This window comes from Fulmarus glacialis, unplaced genomic scaffold (assembly GCF_000690835.1).
Source record: "Fulmarus glacialis isolate BGI_N327 unplaced genomic scaffold, ASM69083v1 scaffold4368, whole genome shotgun sequence".
In the NCBI taxonomy this organism is placed as follows: domain Eukaryota; kingdom Metazoa; phylum Chordata; class Aves; order Procellariiformes; family Procellariidae; genus Fulmarus; species Fulmarus glacialis.
The window spans coordinates 1-18867 of record NW_009228783.1 but is presented as its reverse complement, the minus strand read 5'-3'; the positions used below and the strand labels follow the sequence as shown (position 1 = coordinate 18867).

General features: G+C 38.1%; 1 protein-coding gene across 1 annotated transcript in view; it reads right to left on the bottom strand.

Annotated features, from left to right (window-relative positions):
- LOC104081002 (dedicator of cytokinesis protein 1) overlaps nt 1-17593 on the bottom strand; it is a gene marked incomplete at its 5' end in the record, with an annotated part of 84646 nt that extends 67053 nt beyond the window's left edge. The window contains 6 exons of the mRNA XM_009583585.1: nt 973-1108; nt 4302-4450; nt 7926-8022; nt 9562-9617; nt 11628-11668; nt 17510-17593. Coding sequence (XP_009581880.1) covers nt 973-1108; nt 4302-4450; nt 7926-8022; nt 9562-9617; nt 11628-11668; nt 17510-17593 — 563 coding nt within the window. The remainder of the gene's footprint in view (nt 1-972; nt 1109-4301; nt 4451-7925; nt 8023-9561; nt 9618-11627; nt 11669-17509) is intronic.
- Nucleotides 17594-18867: the final 1274 nt, after the last annotated feature.

The following is an 18867-nucleotide window of genomic DNA, read 5'->3' as shown; positions in this document are numbered from 1 at the left end:
CACCCTATGGGGGGGGGGGGGAGAAGACACGTCTTTACTTTTTAAAAAGAGAGCTAAACAAATGGAGGAAGGTATAGAGCCTCAAATATACCTGACCAAAAAAAAAGAGTGTTTGTTCTTCGCTTTGTCTGATGTTTTTCTGACAGGTACAGAGTGTCAAGAAAGACAGAAGAGAAAACAGTGCCATTTCTACTGGTTACCCATCCCTCAGACTTCAGCTCCCATAAACTTTCCACAAACTACTTTATCCAGGCAGAGGGGAGGAATGTACATGGGACAAAAAGGAAACTGGCTGAGGCAGGGACAAAGAAACAACTTTGGATGCAAAAATTTAATAGTTTAAATCCCGTTCAGACTAGTGTATTTTCACATGTAGTTTGGTAAGGGCTGCAAGGGTGTGCATGGCCCATTACAACTCAACAGGATGCAGTAACTCATTTAAGTTGCACTAACGCACTCATGAGCAACTCCTCGGGAATACCATGCTCCACTAACTGCTGCTGACACGGGCAGGAGTCCTTCCAACAGAAATGTTCTTCCTTTTAAAAATAAGGATTTGAATTGCAAAGAAGCTGACTATCCAAGTCTGAGAACGTCTTTGAATCTGCCTCCTGTATTTCAACAAACAGATTTTCAGGATTGGTGTACAGAAATCATACAAACATAATAAGGACGTTATTCTACTTGATTCTCAAAAATAAACTCTCATGACAACCTAACATACAAACCTTGGTCTCTGATATTAACCTACAAATGTAGTCGACTTATTGATACAGGTCTTAACCATGAATTCTGCTAAGCCCTTTAAAAGATTGAAAAGACAATTAAACAGGCTAAGACGTAAATGTTTAAGCCTGATAACTCTTCATGAACACAACAAATCCTTCATTAGCAATGCTAAAAATAAGTCACCTAGTTAGTTTACAGTCTTAAGTTTCAAAAGGAAAAGCTACAGTGCATAGTGTATCTTACTTTTTCCTCCTGTAGCCTCTCTTCAACTTGCTTGGAAGCTATTTCATGTGCTCTGAAAAGGCTGATCGTGCTGGTCTGCTCTGGGTCCAAAATATTGCCATCTTCATCTCTAACAACCAGATCTAAATCAAGAATTCTAAACAAACAAAAAAATATGCTTGTGAATTAACAGTGCTCAAATAAATGCTCAAAAAACACCTGCCAAGTGTTTAACATTAAAGTCTTGCACACATGACATATGATAGAAAAAAAATTATTTGATACATGATAAAACAATTTAACATGTCACCAACCCCGCAGATAACCATCCCTGGCTGGAAGTCATTTTTTCCCCCAGCACAGAAAGAACTGATGTAAATGAAATAGCAGAACAGCTAGGGAAGTAATTTCTTAACTAAATTTGCAAGAGACTCTGTCTCCTCCTCTAATTCATTTGACAGTTTGAACAAACAACCAGTACAGTCACACCACATGCAAATTGGTCAGTTCATTTCGTCCCACTCCACATTCTCTTCCAAAGCAGGCATATTCCTGTTTTACTAAAAAACCTACAAGACAAAAGAGGGCACAAGTTGTTTCCCTTTATTTAAAGCAGAAGCCAGATTTCTGTCAGCAGGGTGTTAAAGTTCATGATTACCTTCTGCAGAGAGGAAGGTTTCTGCCATAATCAAATCCAGTCTTAGGAAAGACCTTTCACATTTTTCCCTGTTAGTACAGTGCTGGCAGCAGAACCATGGATTAAAAAAATCAGGTCTAGGTTGATCTGCATTTCTCTACCTATCTTCCCTAAGACTGACCTCCTCACCTCTGCTTCAATACATATGGTCCCTATCTTCTTCTAACTCTGTAGCCACCTCTCATGATGGAGTTGCTGTAACTTTGGTTTTGAAATATGTTTGATCAATGAGCTTAAATCAAACTTGCAGTGTCTGATAAGCCACACAGAGGTTCGTGGTTTATCTGAGAGTAAGTCCCCTTTGGACATGACCTGCAGTCACTTGAAAAGAAGAAGAGGCGCCGTGGAAGATGAAGACGTGTTTCATGTACTTAGAGGATCCTCCTCGCCCCTCCCTTACAAGAGGGAAATCTGGAGGTTTGAAACAAAGCCTTGAGCAGGGTCAATACAGAAACCCCTCCAATTAATTGGACTGCATGGATTCAAAGGTGGATGAACATCACTCAAACAAGTTGCAGAGTGTAGGTAGCAGCTTGTTAAGAAATACCTCCTAAGCTCTACTCTGTAACTGGACCTAGTCATCACGAAACTCTTAAGCATCCCTGGACCACCAAGCTCCCAGATGAATTTTCTAGTGAGAAAATGGTTTCATCATTGCAACCAAACAGAAAAGTAGCCAAAACTGTCTTGCTCCTCCTTCCTGTTGTTTCCTGGAAGGCAGCCACAGGAGATACACCCACTGGCCCCTTCTATCGTAACCATCAGCCCTGGATGAACAAAAGCAGAGTCCTTCTGTAGGAGACACCTGCTTGGACCAGAGGAAAAGGTAACTCAAAATTCAGAGAAAGACTAATCACCCAGCCTACTACACACTAACACTTCAAGAATGTTTGCACCAACTGTCAAATAAATAGAAGCAAACACTCCTTTGATTTAATTTCTTTGTTTCATCCTTTAACTTGCAAATGATGCTTGGAAAAAAGCACTTTCCTAAGTGTCCCCGTTACAGATTTTTGCAACTGAACAAAAAACATGTTTTCACAACAGAATTACCTGACCCAATTTCAAAAAAAACCAAAACATTAAACTTACAAATTCATAAGACCATTTTTACCTCCTCAGTTATTTTGACAACATGCAGTGAAATTGTTGTCTTTATTTATCGGAAAAATCTTATTTACAAATCAGTATTTCGCAAAACAGGAAAGGTTAGGATACGATTAGATCAGAAAACATTTATAAAATGCATAATGAATTCATTCTGTCTGGATATTGAAATCATCATTCGTGCTTATTTTAGACAAAAGTGAATGTATGACTACATTAGAAACATATGGTATCTCTCAGTTGTGAGTATTTACTCAGAAGTTCAAATTCACTTCCCTCCTGCACTCCACAGAGAATGTTCTGATCACTTAATTAGTCCATCAGGACATTATGAATATAAAGCACAGCACAAGATGTTCCATTGTATTTGAAAGCTGAGCATCTGGACGTTATTCAGAGTAACTTTAACCAACTCCTTAGCCAGATGGTAAAATACAGTAGCCAAACAAATAATATCAACAACATCTGGTTAATTGTCTACTGAGGTACAACAGTCCATATCTTGGACTATAAATGATAATTACTGACTGAATGCAGTTACTGATGATTTTTCTAATTTTTTTTTTTTTTTTAAATCACAGCTTTTGCTGATAAAGTGCATGAACAGAAATACTGCAAATTTGGCAGTTCTTAAGGAATAAAACACAAATAGCTGAAATCTGATGAGATATTTACATCACAAGGGATTTAAAGACTGGCTTGCTGAAAACTTTTTCAGTCCCCAGGTGCGCAGTACTACAACGCTGTCTCTCAGTATTCAAAGCAGTGCTTCAAATTATTTCCTGATTGAGTGCAAGATACGATTTCTCATTTTCAATCAAAATGGAAAGTCATAACTGTATAGACAACTTGTAAACTAAAACTTGCATTTAAAAATTTTTCGCTTAAATCCAGACTACTGTTTGGAGAGTTAGTATGTCTGAATTACGAACATACCCAACATATGCAACCCATACTGCTGTCTTTTTTTTTTTTTTGATAAATATTTCCTTCACAATTTCCATTCTCTTCTGTTAAATAGATACTTTCTTTTATTAAATCTGTCTGTTAATCTTCTGGTACAAGCTGGATATTATATAAGTAGAGGAACAATGAGCTAAATGATGCTTCTGAGCCAAATCCTTCAGCATCACATTACAGCTAAGTGACTTCGGGGCACACGCAGCTGGCGGTGTTGAGAAGGCAACAACTGTTTATGCTGCAGAAGCAAGTAGAGTTTAAATTATATTTTGAATGGAGGAATACTTGCCCTTTTCAACTGACCTTAAAAATTACAACTTCATACCAGTATCAAATTGATAATATCATCAAGCAAATGAGTTACTTATGAATTCCACTTTACATACTATGATTTGTACTATACTTCAAAGATGCTGTATCAACTTCATTCTTTGTCTTTCTATAACAGGACTGTTAATATACAACTATTACATCTTCATAAATACAGGAATAAAAGAATCTTGCAAGAAGTTGTTGACAGCTAATGTGTATTACACAAGCTGATTTGTTTTTAAGCATAAGCACTTGGAAAATACTGTTCACAAACCTGTTGCCATAATCAATTTTGGCAGTCACTTTCTTTTTCAGTTCTTTGAGCTCATCTTGGGGTAGGGTCCCAGACAGTATTTGAGATCTCCACTCAATAAGATCGTATATCATGTGCCGTACACTGCGAAACATTTCTCTGTTATCTTGCTATTTGGAGGAAAAAGATGGGTAGAAGTTAGTTTTGAAGTCTACTGAGCATCTTTGAAATACATGTGATAAATTGCAATTATAAAATACGGACGCAAAAGGGTAAGAGTCTACAATTAGCTCCAAAATAGGAGCCTAACTTTCTATAGCACAGAACACTCAATACAAAGAGTCTTACACTCTGCTTTAGATATCTAAATAAGTGTAAATGCTTGCGTTTATGTTACCTTAAAACCCGGGTCATTCTGTATTCAGAACAGGCATTCAAGGGAAAGATAGTCTTTTCTTGGTTCACAGGGTAACTTTATTCAATGACCCTCTATACTGAGTAGAACAGGACTAAAAATGGTGCATTTTAACAGTTCTGCAATACTCCATCTGCAACACATTAGAGAACCCTTCCCCCCGCCCCAGTTAAGTCTTCAGAATAACACTTTAAAATTCCTCAGCGTGCAAAGCCAAGCACATCAGTATCTTACAAGTCCACAGGTAACATCTGAAGGAAAGTGGAAAACCAGGAAAGCACTAAACCTTGTAGGAAGTTAAATACCTTAATTGTTTATAAAGGCTGGAACTATGGATATTAAATAGTGCCAGCAGCATACACAAACTTTCCCTGGCAACATTCAGCTAAGCTAGGACACAGAAAGATAAAGTTCCAGACTTACAATAGAAGAAATCTCTTTTCCAGAGCATTTTCTATATGCATGCCTATACACGCATATATTCAGAAACAAAAGATCAAATCTTTAACCACAAAACAGAATTTGACATGTTGGTTTAAACCATGGACAGTGCATATACATAACAATTTTAACACAAACAAACAATACTATGCAAAACTGAAGTTGCAGAACAACAGCCTTTCTATTTTTATTCTGAAAGATAACGTTGAGACAAAGACAACACAGAGGCCCTGAATGCTTTGATCTTACCCAGAAGCAGTCTCTCTTACTGTCTTCATAACCTTCAAAATTTAAGCCATTAGTTCAATACACTCTTAAAAAGAATACGTCTTTCTAAACACCCTACATCAATGAGTTACTCAGGCTACATGTAGCTATCTTTCATTCAGACTACACCCAGGCCTTATTTGACTGAAAACAACTGGAATTATTAAATAATTAAAATAAAATTCTCCACTATATATAAAAGACAATGAAAAACTGCACAAGGTGCAGGAAAAGAATATAATGACTCAAAGACTCGGGGGGGGGGGAAATCTAACTGTGAAACTTAAGGACTTCAGTCTGCTCAGATTATCAAAACACTGACTTGATTATAGTGTGAGAACCTTCACAGAGAGAAAATACCCATTATTAAAAGCTCTTTAATGCAGCAGAGAAAGACACAACAGGCACATATGGCTGGAAGCTAAATACAGACAAACCCAAATGGGAAAGAGGTTCATGATTTTCGATGCTGCAGGCAATCATGAACATGCCACATCCTCTGCTATCTGCAAATCAAGACTCAATACCTATTCAATATTCAAACACAAATTACAAACTGAATAAAGGCATAAATGTAGTCATTTAATGACTTTTGATATGCAAGATGTGGACAACATGGAATATCTCTCTAGTCTGCAGATTGACCAGTTTGAAACCGCTACCTCCAGTAAACCGTATTTCCCTTGAAAAGGAAATCCCAGTGCATCAATGCTCTTTTTGGCAGTTGACCACATGCAATTAATCTAGCAGATATCCTTGAGATACAAACTATAAAAAAAACCTCATTAAGTAATCTACCTAACTCCGACTAAAGCTGTAACAGGCACTGGAACCCCTTCTGCCACCAAATTGAAGCCACTGGTAGCATCACATCTTGCCTGCTCTTGAATTTAAAGTTATTAGCAAAGCACTGCAGTATTGTTTAGCTGTTCATGTGTCTTCATGGAAGTAAATGCACGACAAATGAGATGTTAAACATTAACGGTTAGAACAAGTGATTCCACATTAGGAGAATTTTATAATTTCCTAAAAGTTACTGCTACAACAAGCACACACAAGTCTTGGTAAGAAAACTTCTAACGATGTCTCTTGCTATTCCTTCTTTCTTATAATATGTGCACCATAACCAAGTCTTGTGTGGTTCTGCAAGTGGTATTTCTCCAACATTAAACAGTATCAGATTTCATACTCGGGATAATCCCCCAAAAAAGACATCAGGGTCAAAATGTAACCCTCACTGTCCTCAGCAGCACATAGCAGTGGAACCAAGGGCAAAGCTGTTCTCAGTGCCTTCTTCAGATTCTGCTCCTCCTAGTTTGCTTCTGCCTGTCTACTTCTTCCTTGCTCCTCAACACATGACCTCTCTAGTATCACAACACGTTAAAGCTCTCTCTTTAATATGTAATCTGTTTCTCTTCATATAACATATTATCTTTCATCTCATCTACTACAACACCACATCACTTCCAGCATACTGTATTTTTAATATTGATTTTCATGGGTGTAATTAAAAACCACATTAGTCAACACAAACATCTTCAATTCCAGTTAGTGTCTTCATTACACAGCTTGCGCTTTTATGATAGAATATTTCAAACAAATTTATAAGAAACAGAGACTGTGCATTAAACCCTACTTTAAATATATGACTTTCATGTTCCCATTATCTTGTTACAGTGACCTTACATGACGAGAGCATGAGAGGTCTGAGCTACGGTATCTCACATCCTACAGCACACTATTGCTTTACATTCGAACTGCATTTTTAAGTGTACATTTGAACGCTATTTAGACCTTACTTAGGAATACTTTAATACGTGTAGTTTCACAGCTATTGTATATTTCAATTATCCCTGAGAGATTATCAATGCAAATGCTTATTACTATAAATTTCTAAGAATATATTCTTATGTGCTTGGACCTTGAGCATATTAAAATAATCAGGCATGTAACTTAAGATCCGGATAAACTGGGAACAATCAACTTCAAGTACAAGAATACCGAGAGGTAAAAGGCGTACACTGATGATTTTTCAAAGGTTTAAGTTTACTCCCAAAAATTCGACATCAAATATTCAATTTTTTTGTAACACAGATCAACAGCCTTAAGAACTGCCCTCAAAACCATTTTCTTCCTTTCTTTAACACAATTGTCTACAGAGTTGGAAAAATCTAATATATATCTTAAAAATCCAATGTTTTCTGTGTAATAGTGTCCCATGAAAAAGGAGTCATAATAGCTCAACAATTTGTTGCTAGATCAAGGTAACACTCTGTAAAAACCTGATTCTGCACAAGAAATACACAGTATTTGAGAAAACACTCAAAAGAAACACTACTCAGATTTGTGCCTTAACACAGGAGATACTAAATAGCTTTTCAGCATTAAAAGCAGCCTGTAGAAACAGTAACAGAAGTGGAATTTCATTAATAGTTCCTTCATACTTCTCACTGTACCTTCATAGCATCACTCCTTTCATAAACTGTATAGTATTGTAAACATTTTCCTAAGTTGATACTTACAACATATAATTGCCGCCATATTATAGACCATTCCCGCAGCGTAGTAGTAACCTCCTGAATCAAGGGGAGCTCGTTGGGTATAACTGTTTCATGTTGTCTTAAGAGGAAGAGGAAAAAAAGTTTGTATTAAGTAGTAGTTTTGGGTAGGAGAGCAGAATCACTTCTAGGAAGGAACTGTTTCTTTCCAAAACCAATTCAATAATGACAGGATTGAAAATAACATCACATACTGCAAATGTATAAGTTAACAAAGAATGTACCATCACATACAGAAGAAGCAGCGTACACGAGTACGTCCCATGAGATAAAGGGTACTTCGGTGGGCTGAGACTATTCTACTGAGCTCATGCTTTTTTTTTCCTTCTCCTTATTTCTATACTCGCAAGATAACGATATCAATACATACCTCATCATACCATTTAATTATTGAAATACTAATTTTAGAAGAAGCAACAAAGATGAAAGGCAGATACGCACAACCTACAATGCCATGATACTAATGTGTAATTGTTTCTCAAAATATTGGTCTTGCAAAGAAAAACTAAGCATGCAAGCCATTACCATTAAGTTTCTGTATGACTTGTTTTAAAATTATGTGCCATGAAAGTAAGAAACAACAGCTAGATTTTTTAATATTTCAGAAGTAGGGTACTTAAAGGCAGTAATCAGCAAGAAAGATGTCATTATGCAGCAATCTCATGATTAGTAGTTTTATCATTTACATATTTAACAGTGAATAAAAATAAATCGGGCACAAAGGAATAAAATATTTTAATCCTGTTTCACTCCATCTCATACCTGGCTAATTATTTATTAATTTCACTTCACACTTTTTTCTGGGATTTAGTTGGGTTTTTTCCCCATTCTTTTTAACTAAACTTTTGTATCAATGTTAGGAACTTTTACACGCATGTCCAGCAATGCCGATTTGATATATAAAGATCTGAATTTTAACAGCTATTAAATAACAAAAACCAGCCCAAACTATCTACTGTTGCACACATCAGGCAAGGGAGCAGGGGAATCACAAAACGAACAATTCAACAGAACTTCTCGGTAAAGCAGAAAACGATGCCTGGATAATGGCTTTCAGCGAGGAGTCCAGTCTACAACATTTACTGAAGAGGGGATTAAGAAGTTACTTAAATGTCATCTGCATAACAGAAAGGTCTCTAATATCAAAGGCCTCTTAATACACCAGGCAGAAGCTGTAAGACTCAAGGGCTGGGAGATAAAAGAAGTTGGGAAAACTGAAATTAGAACTAAAGCAGGGGGCAGGGAGTGGAGGAAGTTAATCTAGGTAATTATTAGTCAAGGGAGTAATAAATGCTATACAGAAAAATGGTAAATTATTAATTCTTCTGAAACATTTACATTAATACAGAGAAGGTTATGCTTTAGCTCAACTATATGACCATGCAGCTAAGGACAGTACTAGCCAGAAGCGCTGCTAATGACAGCACCTTCGAACTTGAGGTGAGCCACCACTATAAAATATTTTTAAAAAGAAACACACACATTTTCGTCATCAGCTCCTTAACTAACTGGAAACAAGTGTAAGTTACATGATAATACACCGAAATTATAGCGATACAAATAAGAAAATGGATTTTCATTATTTTCAAATCAAACTTACCCTTTGCCTTCAACTATTGCTTCCTTAAGATGTATATAGGAGGCAGGAAATATGCCCTTTGAGAGGGAGGGAGAGGAAGAAAATGTTTTAAATAACCAGTTGCACTAACATATTGTTATCTATTACCTAAAAATATGCCAGGACACATCCTCTTAAGCATCACAGTAGTTGTTTTGTGGTGTTTTGTCTTTTTTTAATGTACATTTAAATTTTGTATTGCATATCCTTTCAAGAAGGTGTTATTGTAACCTTAGCAAACACAGACTCAATATTTTTAAGCCTATTTTCACAATATTGAAGAAAAGAGCACAGACACCCTGTCCCCAAACACCCTGCAAAGGGGTGTTTCCTCCCCCAGTTCAAGGTACATGATTCTCCACATCCCTGAATGATTACATACAGCTGCAAATTAAGACAGATTTCCTTTTCAAAGTGTGAGAGACAGATGATTTTACATAGATCTACTCCAAAATGACATTTTGCCTGTGATCCAGGTCCACTGCTTGCTTCTCCTCACGTCTAACCAAGTTTTCTTACCCTGCTCTAAGATGTTGCTTCTGTTCTTAAATGTTTTCTCCAGTGTTTGCAGGCTTCACGTTAAAATAAACACTGCATGAGAACGGGCAGTATACCGGGCTGCCTTGCTGTGACATAAACGGGCACGTGCACATGCAGAATGCACGCATCCTGCATTGCAACCAACAGTACGTAGACTATATATAACGTAGCGTCTTCTACCGCCAACCTATCATTAGCACTACAAGCCAAAAACCTCTTCAACAGACAGTACTGCAAAAGGCCAGTACTGCTTTTCTGAAAAAAGTGTTCTAAATTAATCTCAGGATTCCAGAAATACAATAATAGTTTCAAAATAGTGTAAGCTCATATTAAAAAATAATTCAAGTCAAGCTGAGGAAATAAGTTCCTCCACCTCACCCTTTGAGGCAGTAGTTCAGCTTTCTTATTATCTGGGAACACAAAAAAAGAAATTCTTAGAAAGCTACAGAAACTGGGGCGAGGGGGAGTCTTTTTGTCCCGGTAAAGGAAAAAAGCACTAAATTTAGCGGCAGTCAGACAAATGCAGCAACACATGGAATTAATTTAAGCCAAGAAGAATGCATAATTGCTTCTTAGGCTAGTACAAGGCATGTCCGTGAAATATGGTTCATAAGAAATTTAGTGTATTTCCAAAAAAAGAAAATGTCAAAATAGAATAGAAAAACCATAGAATGGCCTGGTTAGGAAATGGGTGGGACGAACCACACCACCCAGCTCTGTACTTTTAGACATGCAGATGCAACTCAAAATGCACCTCTGTAGGCAAACACTACATTTTAAGTGTTTTACGTTAAGTGAAAAAAGAAGTAAAACCAGAAGTCATTTAATTCTGGTTAATTACTGCTATAAAGTAAAAAGCTAAAAAAAAAAAAAGCCCAATATTATAAGCTGTATTTGTGCTTTTCCTTTCTTTTTATTTCAGAAAGGCTGCTATAAACAGCAGCTCTTATGCACACTGAAAGCCTAACAACTAGGAAAAATTACACTGCAGAAAATTACTCCCCCTCTCACAGAGAACGACTGAAAATCACAATGTAGATCTCCGTCTCACTTTCCAAGATGCAATTGCGTTTTACAAGTAATACGTTATTTAACAGACAGCGAAGCAAAGTGTCAGCCTCTAAACAGATCAACTAGAACATAAAGTTCTGAACGTTTTACTGAGGCAAAGACTCTGGTACACCAGTTACCACAGAAAACAAGCTGATGCACATCAATCCATCTATAGTCACTGCACATACATATACCCTGCACATACAATTGCAAAAATTAAATTGCAACTCAGCTTTTAGGCCTTGCTAAAATAAGTTTCAGTTAACTTGAAAAATTCACATTTACTACAGGTTGAGACTACACACCAGTAGTTTAGAGAGCAGTGGACACATGGTGAATTGCTGCCATGCAGTAACGTAGTATGTGCACGAGATCTCCTTTATAACAACACACCCAATGCCATAATACATCTCTGTCCAAGAGAAAAATGAGCACTCTGCTCTGGCAACGCTTACCTTCTTGGATTTTTTTCGTAGTGTATAACCTCTGTACCAACCTAGGAGGGAAAAAGGGAAAAAGCATTAAAAAGTTCATTAATGTCACCTAGCAGCTGTTTCTTCTCAGCTCAACAGCACCTTAACATGGTTTCCGATCACGCTTCACCCCTGCCAACATGCACACGCACACCCCACCTGAATTTAAATTCCCTACAGGATTAACATTCTGGCTAAAACAAGTCTTCTTGGAAGCTATAAAAATCAGAGTGACGATGAACAAACTGATGGAGAAGACTACATGACAGAGATGGCATTTTACACGACACGTTTAACTGTCATTCATTTCATTTCAATTAGTAATTTACCAACATAAACAAAACCAACTTAAGAGCATTAACTTCACCAAGATGTACTGGTTGACTAGATTGATTTTAAAACCTATTTAAGTTCCACAAATGCAAGTTTCCAAATGTAGATCAGCCATTTGTCATCTCAGAAAACAAGAATACTTTGGTATTTACGATTCACACATCAAAATATAAAAGGAAGGAGCCCCACAGCCCTAATTCAGCACAAGGTAGCAAACACCCACGCCGCAGCAGCCCCGATGCCACACGATTATTCAGCCTGTGCCATACTCCCAGGCAGGTGGCCATGCCTGGAAAACTGGGAAGTAATGTCTTGTTTACTGTGCCCCCAGTTCATTACACATCTGCAAGCAATCACCATTACAGCTTTTAGTGTTTCTCCAGCCATTCCACTACAGTGCAACTGGATAACCAAAGCAAAAACAAAACCCTACAAACTACAGTCGTTTTGCCTCATGGAAGATACCGTGCCAGAAAAAGCCGATGAGATCTCTGCATACTGCCCCAGTTCAGTGCTAGCTTGCTTGTACGCTTACACTGAGGCTATTTTGTATTTCACTTTGTCTGTGCCATGGCTCACTCGCTCCTTCCTGCTCAGCACCCCAGGGAACCCCCTGGGTGACCAGAGCTGCCCTGCTCTCGCAGCAGCTTTTGGAAGACTGAGTCTGGGTGCAATACCACCCCCTCTAGCCCTGCAAACGGGGTTTTTGTACAGCAAAGCATCCCTCTCCAGAGATCAACATGGGTGAGGATGGGGCATCACAAAGCAGGCATGGGAAAAAAACCTACACTCCCACTCCTGTTAACAACTAGGGCAGGAAGAAAGTTCAAGGAAGACAACACATGCTGATAAATTAGTTATCTAGACTCTGGGACTAGAAATACAAATTAAAGTCTCAAGCACACAGGATTTTTCAGTCTGCTCTCCAGTAGCAAAGGGTAAAATGATTCATCATCTTCACACTGCATCAGAAGCCTATCCTTGGGGATAGTTAGTGCCATCTTCTTTAATCTGGTGCCTACAACCCCCACAGAGGCTGCAACGGTCTCACAGCTCGCGTTTCCACTGCTTTCAGCAAATATCAGCAAAAACTGTTGCTGAAACGACCATGCATAGTTTCTGGTTCAGGTGCAAAGAGGGCAAAGCATTTCTGCTAGAAAATGCTTACTCCACTGGCTGAAATCTGTGCACAGACATGCAGAGATTTCAATCCTATTCAAGAACTAAATTCCCCTAGTTTTGAAGTTCTGGAGTCTAAACTGATAAGCACCATAACTCTGATCAAATACACTGTACAAACTAAAGAACATACAACCATACTATTTCTGCCATCTTGCTTCTCCCATCCCATCTTCTGTGCTGTCTGTCTCAGGACACTGCATTGCACCTGCAGATTAAAAAGTGACGTAGCAAAGACAGCTCCTCACCGCTGAACCTCTGTTTTCTGGAGCTTTGCAGCCAGCAGTAAGAGCTACAAGAGATTGCAGGCAAGAAAGCAGCCAAAATCTGCCTTGGAGAACTGGTTACACTCCCGCTCATCCCAGAGGTCCTAATGTGGCCAAGCAAGTCCAACCAGGCTCTTCACTGGCAGCCACCACCTCAATGTTCTTCTTGCCGGGTATCAAGCCTGTAGCTACGCAATGGGGAACTCAAAGAGAGTTAATTCAACTGGAGGCACTGAGCCTTGCCATGAACACGCACCTATAAGGGCAATGTAATTTAAATACATGAAGTCATCTCTAAAACAGAGACAGTCATACCCAAAACATAAAGACTATTCAGTTTCTTAGTTCTCCACCTGTAACATGAGGGTAGTTCTTCTCCACACACAGGCACTACAAAAGTGACCAAGTCCCTCACAAACATGAATTCAAGTAATTAAGATCACAAAACTGTGATTTTTTTCAACGCATAATAAATAAGGTTTGTTGTCAGACATTGGACAAGGGAAAAACAAGTATAGTACAGCCGCTGTTTTAGGTGAGCGAGATATAGTCCTCCACACTAAAAAAAAGCAAGGGGTAGAGGGTTGCGCGAGCGCATGTGCTTGTAATGATATTAAGAAGGTATTCTAATGCACCTATCAACCTATGTTGCCACCCCGCCTAACTTGATTTTGTAGCCTCAGCAGTTTTGGAGATCATGAAAAAAAAAAAAGAATTAAAAACCCAAAGCCTGAGGGCAGAGAGGGCAAATACCTGATGTCAAACGCTTCCCTGGAGCACACGGCACAGAGCTCCAGATCCTTCTCGCTCTATTCATGGCCAATTCGGTTTCAGATCAAATGCCAGCGAGAGGAAAACAGGCTGATGCCATAAATATTTTTCTAAAGTGACCTGGGCTTTTAAGTGGCTTACTGATATGTTAACAGGGTTTCTAGCCTCTCCCTTAACAAATACTATGGGATATAACGGCCAAAAATGTGCATCCACGTAAACGCCCAACTAAGAAAAGAGACCAATGAAATATTTGTGTGTCTGTTAAAGCTGAAAAAGCCACTCAAAGGGAAAAAATCGCTGTTGCTTCTCTTGAATGATGCACCTATTTGCTACACAGTTACCCAGATAAGGTATTTGCTGCATTTAAAAAAAGAAAAAAGCTGCAACCAACAACTAAACATTCCCACAGTATCAGGGGTAACTTACTTGAAAATACTTATTCGGGAACCCCAACTCCCTTCCCACAGGGGCACTAGAAATGAACTACTGTTCAAACACACAAGCTTGGTTTTGAGGCTTACTTACCATTATATTTAATAGCTATTCACCTTAATAAACCACATCTATTGATCATATGTTCCGTTTGCCCATTCCACCAAATAATGTAAAGAAACAGAATTAAGAAAGTAAAGATCAGGCAAGTACTAATTCAGAACGTGGCAAATACTTCTTTTGGGATATCTGCTATGAAATACAATCCTTGCAAGATGAAGAATATTTATGAAGTCCAATGGCTTTGCTGTTTGGCTTTTCCTGTAAGGCTCACATTAGGAGGAGTGAGAGGAAGTTTTCTAACTGAAAAATAAAATTGTCTGCAATTCTACCTGAAAGAAAAAACACTAATTTGACTTTCAAGATCAATTATTCTAGAAAGTAGCTTTCAAACATTGAGATTTCACAGTGAAATATGCACATTCATTTCCAATCTGATAACTCCTATAAAAATATAGGCTGTTTGCAAAAAGCCTCCAACTTTACAGGATCTGCACATTGAATTATTTGTATAAACTTCTTCCTGCATTTCAGGGGAAAAAAGTTTGCTTTGATTAAAATTTAAAAGATTAAAATGTTTCAGTAATAAAATCAAACTGCAAAATAAGTTCTACATATAGGTAAAAAAATAAATAATACTTTAAACACACAAGCAAAGTCCATCTTAGCAATCCATTCCAGTACATGGTAGCAACATGATATCCTATAGAAACCTGACTGTCCTTAAAAGAGGTCTTCTAGACTACGCATATGAGACCCAGCCCTCCCAACTTCTCAGCCTCTTTTGTCTGCAGAGAGAAGACCAACTGAGCAAAGATTTACCATAAGCTTTTCTTGACAACAAAGCAGATTCAGAAGGAAAAAAAAACCCAAACAATTCCAATCTACCACTTCGAAGCCCATGGACATACAGAAGTCTTCAAAACTACTCCTAACTTAAGATTTATTGCAGAAAACTATTTCAAAACTGTAATTCTACAGTAGGATGCCAAGAGCAGAATGCATAATACAGCAGGTATCAATTATATCAATATCATTATCAATGATATCAATACCAGATATCAAGCCAATTTTTTCCCACAGTCTTAAATACAGGGAAAAGGGGTAGACCTTTGAGAAGCAGAATCACAAATCCTCAGCAAAAAGGCATCACTGACTCTTCAAACAACTTTTCTGTCCCATGCTCATACCATTAGGGGGCTTTTCTTCAGATTGGCCCACGCCACTGCAGCCCAACTCAACCCTGACACAGACAGGACCGATGGCAGGGAAGTTCCCAGGCGCGCACCTGGACGTTAGCACAGATGGTACAAAACCTCCTGGGGCACAACCTACACGAATTTTGTATAGAGGAACTTGGAGATCAAAAAGCTCAAATAATTACCTAATAATGGCAGCTCTGTGAACAAAAGAGATAAGAATTATGGCATCTAATTTCCCATCACAGCAGGTATGTAATGAGTAATCATTGTATAAAACGTTTGGAAGAACATTAACTTATTTGCATTTCTTTTAACGTTAACTCATCCCATGTGCTTGAAGCCTAACAACCATGAGAGTATGAAGGCCTTTATTATCCAAGTCTAGGGGAAAAGTGAATCATCTCCACTGTCCCACTTAGTTGGCAGCAGTCATCATTTGATATGGTTTCACATACCCTATGCAGGATTCAGAGTTTCTCCCACATTCATTAAATAAATCTATTTATATATAAAAGTACAAAGCTGCACAATATTTAAATCATTCAATTTGCATTTAAAATTTTTGTATTATTAGATTTTTATTAAAGCATATAATGTCAAGACAGCAGAAAGATTACTTTGCTTAGAGTCAAACTTGGCATTGCAGCGGCAAGCTGAACTCTAAGAAAATGCCAGCCTAGGAACAATGAGAAAATTCATTTGCACAGTGATGAGTAGAGCTTCTTACTTTTGTTGAAATAGCATTGTTTGTTTTAGTAAATATAACAATTTAAAAATCCTGTTAAGCCAATATCTAAAAGAAATTTATCACACCAATGTACAAAAGATCAATGCCTAGAAAAACAAACAAATTAAATCAATATATTAAAGTAAAATCACATTTCCACAAGACAAAAAGTGTTACAATATTTTGAAAAAACACAGTTTAGTTGTATGCTACTTATACCTTTCCAAACTGCAGCACGCCATAAAACTTCAAGTCAAGGATATAATGAAAGAGCTGTATTTTGCTTGGCTCAGTACTGGATCAAGCAAGAGCTGAAAAGTGTTATGACAATTTTCACATTCTGTTGATAATCAAACTCAGCATTCAAATTCCCTTTTACATGGATCAAGGAGGAAAGATTTTGGTACATGTAATGTTTCTACAGCTTCATATCAAAACAAGCAAAGCATCTGAAAAGCCTGAAATGAGTCCATGGCACTGTAACACATGTACCCATCTTATACGAGAGACATAAATAATTTAGGACCCAGGTGACTTTCAAATTCAGATTAAACTTTTTAGCAGCAGGTTCTTTTGCATTACCCAAGGGTATCCAAAAAGCATCTATCATTTATCTAACGTAGGGCAGATGCTACAATTGATCCATACAAATAAAGCTGTGCAAACATCCACCTTCCATAGAAAAGAAAATGGTTATTCACCGGGTATCGACCACGTAAGTCTCCATTTACATCTAGCATTAGTTAATTATGTGTTCATCAGAAATAATGCGTTTTGTCCTTTAGCAAGAAAGTAATTCATCACCTGATAACACAAGAAGATAAAGTCACAAACAGAAAAGTAATGCAATTGCAAAAACAATGTTTTTAAATGCAACTTTTGCCAGCTTACCTTCATATGTTTCCAATATGTGCACAGTGTCACCTATTTGTAAGGAAAGTTCATCTGGTCCCCTCGCATCGTAGTTGTAGAGAGCTGGACAGAGGAAACACTGCTATTAGCACATGCAAGACAACATAACTTCCAGGATTTTTGTTTCTCTACATAATTGTTTTTATTACTCATCATTGCCATTCTCAACCTTTTGGAAAGGATTTTGTAACAAAAATTTGTAAAAATTTGGCCAAGTCCTTTAATCTATTAATATTTCCCCTTGTAACAAATCTCAAAAAGCCACGAGTCCACTTTCTAAAGGTAGTCCCTCACTCCATTTATAATGCTTTGCTTCTTCATAACAACACACTCAATTTTTTTGTTGTACTTGCCTGTCTTCCAGCACTTTGTGTCAATTTTATGCAGTTCTGTAATGAACTGCACTGTCTTCCACTGTCAGCTCAATGCACAGAAAACCTACAAAGTGTCTTTGAAAACTCAAATTACCACCACTAATGTTAAAGAATGATTTCTCAGCCACTGGATTAGTTTACTGCATGCATACCGTATTTAAAAAAAAACATGATTTCAGAATTCCTGAGTGCCAGAAGCAACTGCATCAACCCACTGTGTTCATGGGAGGGACTAGTCCTAGCCCCCATTTTACAGTATTATTAACAAGTTATCATACTTTACTCATTAGCAAGCCCTGACAGCATCCACAACCTGCACCACCACAACCTGCAAATTTACCAAATACATTTGTTTTCACAAATATTTCTGAGTGGCTACAGTGACAAGCAGGGTGAAGAATGGCAACAAAGTGAAAACCAATTCCTTTTCCAGTGCTGAATTCAGAAAAAAACTGGAGTCCTACCATCTAGGACCATAAGCAGCAAGAGGCACAATGTGAGAGAGATGTGAAGGACCCTCACGTTACACACAGCTGGTGTCACTACTGGAGACCTAAAGCAGGGCAGAAAGGATGCTGGACTGAAACTCTCAGATTTGTTTAGCTGCACCTAAATAGCAAACCTCGCAGCTGCGTATATTCCAAAACTGACTACATTGTAGGTCATGAGTTCCAGCTCAACCCTTGGAGGACAGTCTGCTCCTCACTGCCCCCCAGACCAGTGATCAGCCTCCACCCATGCCCACCCACATTAATCTTCCCTGAAGGAGCACTGGATGAACACCTTCAGCCGACGATGAAGTCAACTGCTGTTGTGCTTTAACCCGACAGGCAGTCAAACACCACACAGTTGGCTCGCTCACTCTCCCTCGCCTCTGCCCCGCAGTGCAATGGGGGAAAGACTAGAGGAAAAAAGTGTAAAATTCATGGATAGCGATAAAGACAGTTCAATAGAACAGAAAAG